This window comes from Meriones unguiculatus, chromosome 4, assembly GCF_030254825.1.
Source record: "Meriones unguiculatus strain TT.TT164.6M chromosome 4, Bangor_MerUng_6.1, whole genome shotgun sequence".
Classification (NCBI taxonomy): Eukaryota; Metazoa; Chordata; class Mammalia; order Rodentia; family Muridae; genus Meriones; species Meriones unguiculatus.
In genome coordinates, this window is record NC_083352.1 from 134,289,995 (window position 1) to 134,302,505 (window position 12,511).

Below are 12,511 nucleotides of genomic sequence, written 5' to 3' on the forward strand. Positions count from 1 at the left end.
TGGCTCTGTTGTCCTCCTCAGCAGGTTGACTCTGTGTAAGTACTGATCATGTAAAGTTTTTAGTCAAAAATAAAGAAGACAAATTTTGTGGATAGGTTCTGTCTCAGCTCTGTGCAGACTAAGAGAGATGCCGTGACTTAGGAGAACTGGTCTTTGGGTTCTCTGTTGAGGAATTAGCCTCCTCATCTGGATGCTTAGCTTTCACATCATGCCAAAGAGGAGAAAGCTTCATAGCTGAACGGATGTGTGCACACATTCTTTGAAGGTTCCAGGTGCTTTAACAAATGTTTGGACCTTGCTCTGGATGAAATTATCAAGATGTACATCTTTAAACATAATTCACATTTTCTATTCATTTTTTAGGTAATATCTAAATCAGCAGTTCTCAACCTGTGGGTCGCAACCCCTTTTGGGGGTCAAATGACCCTTTCACAAGGAATGCGTAAGGCCATCAGAAAACACAGATATCTATTGACATTACAATTCATCACAATAGTAAAATTACAGTTATGAAATAGCGAGGGAAAGAATTTTATGTTCTGGCGTCACCACAACATGAGGAACTGTGTTAAAGGGTCACAGTGTTAGGAAGGCTGAGAACCAGTGATGTAGATTAAGGCCAATGTGTGCATTGTCTCTTCAGCATCCCCTCCCAGTGGCCACAACCCAAGTCTGTATTTTCAGGTCTGGAGATCTCACCTCTCCTGTGTACCTACTAGCCTTAATCACAAGACAGTTAACCCTTGAAGTAAACTGAAAATCTACCTTTACAGTTAGTTGCCAAACTGTTGGTGGCAATTTACTTGAGAGAAGTTATAGGAGATGTAGAACAGCTCATTCCACAGTGCACACTGAAATAGTTGGAAACACAGTTAATAGGCTTCTTAGGTTTTATTTTCCCCGGGGTTCTTTCAGCTCCGGAAAGAAGCTGAATAGTTTATGTGGTCCTGCCATGGAGCACGCCACTGTCGGTCATGCTATCTTGTAGAGCCATGCAACCACTTGTGGAGAGCCGAGACTCAGATGCCACTAGCTGGCGCTGACATCTCGCCCTCAAAACTTAAACCTCCAGGGTGCATGCGCAGATGCGTATACACGCTAAAGATTGCGTGAGCACGCTAAGGATTGCGTAGGCACGCCGGTAAGAGTGAGCAGCCAACCAGGGTATTGACACGTCACAAGGCCGCTAGCATAATGGTCCTAGTCATCAGGCGGGGTAAAAGTAAGCAGCCAGTCAGGGTATTCACACGTCACTCAGGTGCGACCCCGGCTTATATAAACAGCACCACATCGGGGGTCTCTCTCTCTCCCCTCTTCATCGCGTGACTAATAAAGTTTACTGCGGAAAGATTCCTGTGGTCGCGTGCGTTTCTGCCGGCGAAACATTCACGCGGCGGCTCCCAACAACCACTGGGAACACACATTTAGTTGTTCAGCAATCGGGGATTGTGGTGCTTAAGTGGCAGTGTGAGGCAATGCTACCCAAAAATGAAGATACTTAAAAATGTGAAAATGTTAATGGGAACAGGGACTGCCTCTGACATGAACTGATTGGCCTGCTCTTTGATCACCTCCCCCTGAGGGGGGTGCAGCCTTACCAGGTCACAGAAGAAGACAATGCAGCCATTCCTGATGAGACCTGATAGATCAGAAGGAAGGAGATGAGGACCTCCCCCATCAGTGGACTTGGAGAGGGGCATGGGTGGGGAAGAAGGAGAGAAGGTGGGATTCAAAGGGGACTAGGGAGGGGGCTACAGCTGGGATACAAACTGGATAAACTAATTAATAAAACAATAAATAAATTTAAAAAATGTAAAAATGTTCATAACATACAAAGATGTGGGAATACAGTATGCAGTCAGAATTTAGCTTTATGAAAAAAAAAAAAAAAGACACATAGAACAAAAAGTCCCAGATATTAAGGTTGATAGTGCTATGGCTGGTTTGGAATCTGTTTTATACCTTTCCAAATAGCGCATGCCTTTATCCACACCTTTGGAAAGGATTGAAGGGGCAGATCTCAAAGATCACAAACCCTGGGGACTCGAGGTTACTGATATTGCTGGTCTGAGTGCAGCCAGCGTTCTCCAGGTTCAGGTGGGAGTTTCCCAGTGGTTCCCAAACATCTTCAACCCTTTCATGCATTCCTCATGTTGTGGTGAAACACAACCATAAAATTACTTTTATTACGTCATAAGTTCACAATTTCCTACTGTTATGAAACATAATGTCAACAGTTTTGGAGACAGAGGTTTGCCAAAGGGGCTGTGACCCACAGGTTGAGAACCACTGTTCCAGGCTTTTGTGGTGCTAACATCTATGCACAGCAAAGAGGCTAGGTGTCATTGCCTTTCAGCAACAGGGAGCCACCCATGATGAGGTCCTCTAGGAGACAGGGCAGTGATAGCCCTATGTCCTGGGCCCCGGAGCAGAAGGATTATGGGAAATACCAGTGCCTCTGTGAGTTTCGGCAATTCTCCTAGGCGGCAGGATAGCATCCCTGAGGGAAACATGCCTCCAAGAGGGAAGGCCCAGAGATAACAGAGCATGGCAGAAAACAAAAAATTTCTTCTTTTCAAGTGTCCCCTTCAGTGACATCTCAGGGCTCTGTATTTCTGGAGGAATAGAAAAGGGATACATAGAAGAGTCGACCAAAGTCAGGAGTTCAGGCCGTTTCAAGAAAGTAAATGAATAGCCAGGCACATGTGAGCTGGATGAGGGGCAGGTGGTCACTAGGACCGGCTGGAGAAGGGCTCCCTAGACACGATGCAATGGGACCAGGGGTACAGACTGTCCCATGCAGGCAGCCCACAAGTGTCTTCTCCACTGCCGTGCACTATTACCACCTGCAATAAAACTTTAGCTTAACTTTCTGTCACTTCCCTTGGAGGCCACAGTGACTGGATGACCCATGATGCATTTCATGTATATACATATGAATATATATTTCATGTATATATGAATCCATCTGTAATATTTATATATAATACTTCTATATTCACACACATACATGTTAGTATTAGAGAAGATTTTTAGCTCTATTTTTATGCTTCTAGATTGCTGAGTCCTGTGCAGCAAATATCAAAAGCTTTATTATCCTGTTTCCTGATGTGCAGTGCCCATAACACAGAACAGCTCCCTCAACTTCCATGCAGTATAGATGGACATGCTAGGGCCACAGACCCAGAGTGCTGGCTTGTCAACAGCTTTGCTTCTGACTGTCTGTTTCACTTAAACCCTTGTTTTAAATGGAAGCCTTCTGTCCCTACAATCGTGCCTTTTAAACTTAAGAGCTTGAGTTTACAGGCAAAGTGTAACTCAGCTGAGCAACTTTACACCAACACGCCAGCGCTTGCACACTAGACCTCCCGAGGCTGGAATGAAGGTCCAAAAGCAGAGAGTGAGGTTCTAACCCAGTGCTGGGCAGTGAGCTTGCGCTGACAGCACTTGTGTGTCGAGGGGCCCTAAAGGCGAGGCTCCATCAAATGTTTAGAGCAGCAAACATTATCAGAAAGGGTACTGCCAATTAGAGCTCTGGGCCCAGGATAACGCTTCCGGATAAATGTCAGCAGTAAGGGGCTTAGTGACTGTGAGATGGATGGCTCATTCTTACTCTCCCAGAGTGAGGGTTGCAATGTGAGATACTGTGGTTTTTGGCTCTTTGGTCTTCAGTTTTTGCCAGCAAGTACCCTGATAGCTTGATTACCCCTTTCACTGCAGGATTGCAACTGGCCTTGATTCAAGCCACGCGGCTCTCCTCTCTGCCTCTCCCTTTATCTACTTTCTTGGCAGTCTGTTCCTCCAAACTTCAGCTTTTTATCTGTTCTTCTTGAAAAGCCGCTCATTTGGCAAGTGGCCAGCTCCTCTATCTGAGCAGTGGCTCTAACAAGGTGGGCGGATTCAGTGTGTACAAGCACACAAGTGTGCGCACTTGAGTTATGTGGGTGTTATTCTGTGTGCACAGGAACATCCGAGTTGCATGTACGTGTGTGACTGTTCCTGAATCTGGGCATGCATGTGCTCCTGTGTGTGTGTGTGTATGCTCGATCATCCTCTGCACGTATGCATGCATATTGCATACACCCGAGTTGTGTTTCTGGTAACTGGATGCAGCAGGTGTCCTAAAAGCACACATTCCCCACACTTGAAAATCAGCTTGTACTTACATAGTTGTTGGCCAGGTCTGGGTGGAGATAGTCAATTCCTGTGAAAAGACAACACAGGAGTGGAGGGTTAACGCCTGCCCAATTGTGTCCTCAAAAAAGCTGCCCAGGAATGGCTGCTCCTTGCAAGGATGGTGCAGGAGATTTGGAGTAAAGGGTTGGGGGAGAGGAGGGCTTATCCGGAACCCTCTGCCTTGCCTCCCCTTTCTGTGTGGAGGAGGGCTGCCTCACTTGGTGGAGAGACAGTTGCCCCCAGACATACTGCAGAGCAGTGAAGCCAATTAGAGCTCTGGGCCCAGGATAACGCTTCCGGATAAATGTCAGCAGTAAGGGGCTTAGTGACTGTGAGATGGATGGCTCATCGCAGCAGCGATGTAAAAGAGATTTGTAGAAACCCTGACATTTCTAACGCATCTCCTCTGAAATGAAGCTGGCCCCGGGGAGGAAAGGCGATGATTATTTAGCAGGGCATGGAGAAACACGGATTAGGAGAGCACGTTCCAGCATGGAAATAAGAAGCGCGCGGCTGGGCGAGAAAAGCCATTAGGAGAAAGCTAGCGGTTTCTAGTGAGGTGTTGCTAGCTGGGAGCCGATGCTTGTCTCTTCAGAACGTGCCTTTCTGGAAAGCCAGAGGCTTCAGTTGCCTCGGCTGGAGTTCTGTGTTTGCTCTTGAGCCGAAGCCCGGTCTGTACCCAGGAGTCATTCCTAGGTAGAATTATGGCCTATGTTATGGCGCTGAGTTCTAGCAGACATTTTGACTTCAGAAATCACTGTGGAACACCAGGCACGGCTGAAAACATTTCTCATCAAAATCCGCAGTACTAAAGCATCTTAGCATATGCTATACCCATGCATATATGGCCAGAGAGGAGGCAGAGCAATGGAGCAGGACCCTGGGACTACATAGGGTCATGGTTACAAATGAAGGTATTTGGGGCCAAAGAGCAGAGTTTGACTCCCAGCTGCCATGATAACCAGTAGCATGACTTCAGGCAGGTTGCTTGGTTTCTGTGTGCTTATTTCCTTCTTGAACAATTGGAGGTGAGAAGGGGACAGGGCTCAGAGAAGCACGTGGTATGTTTAGCCTGGCTGTAGGTGCAGTTTGTATCTATCCTGGGATTCTAGACCTATAAGGTAGAATTATCATCAAGCACCTTCTGCTGACATCTTTCTATGCATACTAAGGCTGTGCCACTATTATTGAGGTTGTGCCAGCCCTCCGAAGGCTTTGTAGTGGAAAAAACCCCCTACAAACAAACAGAGAACAGAGCAAAACCAACCAACCAAACAAAGAAACACAAAGCAAGACCAAATCAAAGCAAACCAACCCTCTTGGATTAGGATGCACATATTCCAAAAGGAAATTTGCATTATTTTCCAGGTCACATTAATACTTTCTGAACAATGCTGTGAGAGTGTAGCTAGTCACTTGTCACTCAGGGGCATGATGCTTTGAAGCGCTTTCTGCTCTCCTGACAAAAGTCTGTAGAAAGAAATCCATCTACAGAGTTGGGGTGAACACATGTGTTGAGATCAACAGATCCAGTTTGTTTCAAGGGCCGGACACTGTCACACTGATGTGGATTTTGTCAAATAATATTCTCTCTCTGGGATTTGACTCTGTCATCCTTGAAATGGGGCTAGCATTTACCTTGCAAAGACTCTTTTCAAGATTAGAAACAGTTCATTGAAATGTTTGGCTTATAGTCACCATGCTAATAATTTCCTGTTATTATCATTATTTGAACATAAAATCTCCCCTCCAACTGAAGCAACAACCAAAGCAGCAACCATAGACTGGACCTAGGCCCCCACACAGATGTAGCTGATGGGCAGCTCAGGCTTCATGTGGATCCCCTGGTAAGCAGAGCAGGGGCTGTCTCTGACATGGACTCTATTGCCTGCTTTTTGACTACTTCTCCCTGGTGGGCCTGCCTCACCAGGCCACAGGGGAAGAGGAAGAGCTGAGTCCTGATGTGACTTGATGAGCAGGAGCATGTTGGTGGGAGTGATGGAGGCTCCCATTATCTGAGGAACAGGGGAGAGGGGATGTGGAAGAGGAGGGTGAAATCAGGAGGAGAGGGGGGAGGGGCTACGATCAGGATGTAAAGTGAATGAATGAATGAATAAATCTATAATCACGGTTAACTTTATTGCCAACTGATTGTCATGGGTGATAGCAATGTTCTGGAAATACCTCCCTCTTTCTGTAGACAGTTTCTAATTATAAAGTGTAGTAGATAACTCCTACCATAAAGACCTTAGTCACTGGCAGATTTAGGGATGGAATAACAAAAAGAAGTCCCCTCCAGGCTCATGTTTGAACACTTGGTTCTCAGCTGGTGGCACTGCTTGGGAAAGTTATGGAACCTTTAGGAGGTGGAGCGTTGCTGGAGGAATTATGTCACTGAGGACGTGCTTTGAGGTTCTATATTATGGCCCCACTTCCTGTTATTTATCTCTGCATCCTGTGTGATGGGAGGTGTGACCAGTCTGTTTCCTTGCTGGCCTTGTGCTCCTCCCATGCCTTTGCTGAGATGGACTGACTTTCCTCTAAAACTGTGAGCCAAAATAAAATCCCCTTTCCCAGCTTGCTTTTTTGCGAAAGCATGTTTATTACAGCAACACAAAAGTAATCAATACAAAAATTGGTCTCAGAGAAGTGGTTGTTGCTGTGATAAACCTCTTCATGCTGTTTTTAGAGGAGAGTGGAAGATGTCAGAACTTCAGGCTAGAAAAGCTGTTCTGTGCCACTGGCAGAGATTAATGGGCCATTCTTGCAGGGGCTTGGAAGACAGATGCTCTGAGGGTGCAATGGACAACAGAGACCCATGAAGATTTAGAGGGAACAAGGATTTTATCAGCAACTGGCCTAGAGGCCATTCCCATGACATTTCATCAGAGAATCTAGCTGTATTCTGCCTGTGTCCTGAGAAATTGCATGAGGCTGAATTAAAAGTTAATGGGCTAATTTATCTGGTGGAAGAAATTTCAAGACAGAATAATATTCTATGTAATGGTTCTTTCTGATTAAGTGTGCGTAACGGGGAGGAAAGGAGCGCTGGGAGGCTTGCAGATAAGGCACACGTTGAGAAAAAGGCTTCACTGTCAGGGATTTGTGCCATTGACAAAGCCTCCTGCCCTGCAGTGAACCATCAGGAAAGGTACCCAGAGGTCAAGATCCTCCTTATGAAAGGAGAAAGACTCAGGGGTTTCCTGGTCCTAGAAAGTTAATACCTAGCAAATAATTTTTTACCAGATGGTATACAAGTGCTGTAGCGATGGTTCAAAGAAGCTAGGCTCCACCCCAAGCTGGTAGCAGAACTTGGCAATGTTCTTCACTGAGGGGGCTGTCATAACTTTTTTTCTCTGTGGTCTCAGGGAGCTGCTATAGCTCAACAGTGTGTGTGAAGCCTGGAGTCCCTGTGAGGAGGCTCCGAAAGGCTGTTCTGCAAAGCTGTGATGCTGGAGCCTGGGTTGTGATGGAGATGCCAAAGGTGTGGGAAATCTGCTCAGGAGGGTTGCACACAGGAAGTAATACAGCCTAAGAGAGAGCCATGTGACAGGCAGCACAGGTTAAAGGGAGGAACTGCCTAAGGTTTTTGAAGCCCAGATGTCAGACATGGAACTACAGGTCTTGGCGTTTATCTTGCTGGTTTCAGTCTAGTTTTTGTTCAGCATTTCCTCCCTGTGTCCCCATTGTTCCTTTTTGGATTGGGGATGTATATTCTGTGTATTGGAAGTCTATAATTTACATGTTGATTTTACAGTTTACAGCAAATGTTTACCTTGAGTCTCAAAGAGACTTTGGGCACTTGAACAGTATTGGGAGTTTCAAAGACTATAGGACTTTTGAAATTGGACTAAACGTATTTCATATTACGAGCTGGCCTCGAGACTGTGGGGACAAGGGTAGGAACTTGTGGTTTGACTATAAAATTACTCTCACAGGTTCTTACCTGTGAGCTCTTGATTCCCAGCTTGTGGTGCTATTTAGGAAGGTTGTGGGACCTTTTGGAGGTGGGGTCTCACTGGAGAAGTACATTTCTGAAGATGAGTTTTGACATTCATGTCATGGCCCCACATCCTACTCTCTCTCTGCTTCTTGTGTGGGGATGGTGTGCTCAGACACCTTCCTGGCGGCCAGGCGGGTCTCTCCCTCCTGCTGTCATGCTTCCCCTGCCATGATCTCCTGTCTGCCCTCCAGGACTGTAAGCCAAGGCAAACGCTTCCTTCCCTAGCTAGCTTTTTGTCAGGGTTTTCAGTCATGACAAGTAACTACTACAATAATCTATCACACAATGGGAGTAATATTAGCAGAAGAAATTGCTAACAAAAACATTTTTAGAAATTGGCTTGATATTAAAATCTGTGTAGAAATGAAACTGATTATGTTTGTTGAAATTATTTAACACTGTTAATCAAAAAGTTTTGTAACAAATATAATCTAAACACTGATCCCCCAACTATACACAAAGAACATGCCTTTTACATTGGAAGTCAACCCTAAAACACGATTCCATGTTCTGAGAATGGACTTGGTTTAAGAGAAGAATTGGTAATCTCTTCTCTGTGGTGGGAAATAGGAGAGCAAGGAGATAATATGAGACCAGGAAGAAATTAGATCTCAATAAAATATATTATGATTATAAGAAAGGACCTTTATTAGTTTAAGAGAAAAATGTTCGAATGGTTATAGACTTGGGCCTGAGAAAGAAAGCATTATTGATAGAATTGTGAAGGATGAAAGGCATTTTCCACCAAGAAAAAAAGTGATTGAAATGAAAGCAATAACCTGATATACAGTATTTTAATGTTCCTGTATTTTTAATTACCTCTTAAAGTAGAATACACTGAACACATGCTCGTTGAGTGTGTGTTGCATGTGGTTTTAGGCGTGTAGAGGCCAGAGGTAGATGTTAGGTGTCTTCCTCAGTTTCTCTCTACCTTATTCTTTGAGGCAGGACCTCTCCCTGATCCCTATGCTCACTGATTCAGTTAGACTGACTTCCCAGGGAGCTTCAGGGGTCTGCCAGTCTCTGCCACCTGGCCTTGACCTCCAGTTCTGGGTTAAGAGGTGTGCACTGCTACACTCAGCTTTCACCTTCATGTTAGAGATGGGAACTCAGTCCTCACACTTGTACAAAGGCCTTTACTGACTGAGCCTCCTTCCCTGATAGAACTTTTTTTTTTTTTTTTTGTTCTTTAGAGACAGCAGCAGAACTGTCCAGCAGAACTCAGTATTTCACAGGACTACAAAACACCGTAATTAAAAAGAAAGTTACTCTAGGTGGTTTGTTCTGTAACAGAAATAATCAAAATCATAGAGAGATGAATTTTAGTAGAGAGACTGTGAGCTCAACTTACGGGGATCCCAATGACCACTAACCTTCAGAAATAAGATCAAGCATGAAAAATTTCCGGGACTTTCTGAAGACTTTGCCTCTCAGCCTGGAGTATGTGAGGCACCTTCTCATTTGCCATCTTTGGAAGGGACGGCTCATTCAAGGAGGCTATGGACAGAAACGGAAGCTGGCACCTATATGCTGTTGGAAGTTGATCAGGCCAGGGTGTCTGTTGCCACTATTGTGCCACATTTAAGGTGGCCTCTCTGTTTACAGTAGAGGACCCCCAGTGGGCTGTTATGTTGACTCTCACAGTATATCCTAAGCAGTTTCTTCCAAAATTAGATGCCTCATTTTTTGGGTGAGGCTGCCTCAGCTGGTCTGGAAGGTAGACTAAGGCAAAGTGTTCAGAAGGAAAAACCATGTTCATAAGCTCTGATATCTGTCCACATAGTTCCTTTCTTTTAGGGAAAACTCTCATTACTAGAGAAGGCTTTTACATCCACTTCAAAACACCCAACACATCAGATGCTTCCAGACTCAGGATTTCACATTGCTTAATGAGCTCCCACAAAGAACAGGTTTGGAGCATTCTGGTCATCCCCCCCCCCCCCCCATCAATTCTGCTTCAAAGGCTTGCTTTTAGTCAAAATTCTTTGAGGATTTCAGAAGGGAGAGGTTCCATTGTTTCATCTCTGTGCAGGCTTTGTGGGTAATTAAGCTGATAATGCCCAGTAGGACTCTTAGAGGGAGCCCTAGTGACCAAGGGCAGAAGGACATCCCAGCAAAGTGACTGCAGGGTGGTGATGACACTGCAAGATCTCGCTAGAGGCAAGACCACATGCAGTTATAAAAACACTAATTCACAAAATCTGTTAAACCTCCAGCCTGCACAGCAGGGTAACAAATGAGTCTGTCAATGATACAACCATGATCAAAGACTGCCTGATGGGGGCCTGCTCTGAAAGTAGCATTAAAGCCAGGTTTTTGAAACCTCAATCTTGTCATGGACCCAAAGCCACACTCTCAGAAAGAACTGTCTGTGATTATTAAAATGGATTTTTGACCTCAGTAGTTAAAATAGCCCATGTGGCTACCTAAAACAAGGAAGCTGAGCAAAGAACTGAGTGGTAGAGCAATTGCCTAGCATGTGTGCAAGGCTCTGGGTTGGGTTCCCCATAGTGTGAAGAAGACAGCATTAAAATATGAACTGGAGCTGTTGTGAGAATTTGAGTGTTAAATTGCTGTGAGCTTTAATTAACTAACTCTCAGTGGCCATGTGTAGTCAGCACTACAGCCCTGGGCAGTGTGGGTCTAGGGAAACAAGGCGATAGACATGGTTTAGAGGACATCTCAGGTGAGCTGTAAGAAGCGGGCCAGTGAGAGAGCGAGGGAGTGACAGACAGGCCGGTTTCTCTCGTTTCTTACTTACCAGTTCAAGCAATACTTGTTGAGAGCATCACTAACCGATGATTCTGATCAGGATGGAGGGGAGGAGTGGGTCAAAGTGTGGTGTGGCCATCAGGTCCAGAGTTGCCAGTTGCCTGACTCGCCTCTACCAAACCCCAACCCCCCATGTTTGGAGTCATGAAAGACACTACTCACCATCATCCATAATCCCAATGGTCACTCCTTTGCCTGTGTATCCCAGCTCCCAGGCTTCGGCCACATTCAAGTCGAGGCCAGGAGTGCCATCAGCTTGTCCAGTGTTGAACTGATAGGGGAATTCAAAGCAGAGAGTCTGATTGGTTTGGTGCTGTGACATATGCTGGTACTTGGTTGCCAGACTTAGTCTTCCTGGCCAGCTCAAAGGCTGCATCCTTCATGAAACATGCTTCTGGGTGGCCTACTTTACCTCAGAGGCTTCCCTTCCTGTTTGTTTCACATAAACAACAGATCTTTCTGTTTTAGTGTAAAGATTAAACACTGCTCTTATCCCCTCACCTCATAACAAATCGCTGTCTTTACAGGAATAGGCACATAGCTCTGTGGTAAAATGTTTGTCCAGCACATACAAAGCCCTAGCTTCAATCCCTGCCACCACACAGAAAACTAAAATCGTCTTTTATAACGTTCTTGGGGAGGCCATCACAGCAAAACCTTCAAATAGGGAATGAAATGTTTACCGTCAAAGCTCTGTTTAGCTCAAGCTTTGAACTTGGCATATAATGTCTTGTGTTATTACTGAATAAAGTAACTTCACTAAATGATAACAGTTTTCTTAGAGGAAACTTTTAAAAAATTATTTGTTTTTATTTTATGTGCATTGTTGTTTTGCTTGCGTGTGTGTCTGTGTGAGGATGTCAGATACTAAAGTTATAGATAGTTTCTAAAGTGCCATGTGGGTGCTGGGATTTGAACTTGCTCCTCTGGAAGAGAAGCCCAGAGGACTTTTCTTAACTGCTGAGCTATCTCTCCAGTCCTGGAGGAAACTTTTTATCTTGGGAATTTTAGTACCGCTATGCAAAACCTTCTTCTAAAATACTTGTTGAACTAAATTCAAGATAGGTGGCTACTCTTCAGAATCTGTTGTAGTACAGAAAAATAAAGTCCTTCTCAGTTTTTGTGTGGATCCAGGCCTGTGTTCATGTGGGTTCAACTGTGTGCACAGCACAATTGTGTGTATGTGCATGTGTGTGGGAGCTAATGGTCAGCTTTGGGTATTGGTCCTTAGTGATGATTTTGGTTTTTTTACGTACTTGAGAGCTTGCCGAGTAGGCTGGGATGGCTAGCCAGTGAGCCGAAAGGATCCTGCTATCTCTCAGACCTCGGCTCCTGGATTATAAGTATATGTCACCATTTATAAGCACCGTTACAAGTTTTTTTTTTTTTTCACATGGTTTCAGGGATTGAAGTCTGATCCTCATGTTTACATGACAAGCATTTTAATGACAGAAAGATCATTATTGTCCCATCTTCACTTTTTAAAAGGAAGATTAAGGAATGATCCACATCAATACATTCACTAGCCTCTTTCCACGCATCTGTGTTCTGTGAAGACTT

The 12,511-nt window shown here is 44.8% G+C and overlaps 1 protein-coding gene across 1 annotated transcript in view; it reads right to left on the reverse strand.

The window, feature by feature from the left end:
* The window catches only part of Pcsk2 (proprotein convertase subtilisin/kexin type 2), a 264,406-nt gene that overhangs the window by 95,566 nt on the left and 156,329 nt on the right, over positions 1–12,511 (reverse strand). Inside the window, exons 4-5 of the mRNA XM_021636816.2 lie at positions 11,114–11,222; positions 4,167–4,204 (exon numbers count right to left, since the gene is read on the reverse strand). Of these exons, the coding sequence (XP_021492491.2) occupies positions 4,167–4,204; positions 11,114–11,222 (147 nt within the window). The remainder of the gene's footprint in view (positions 1–4,166; positions 4,205–11,113; positions 11,223–12,511) is intronic.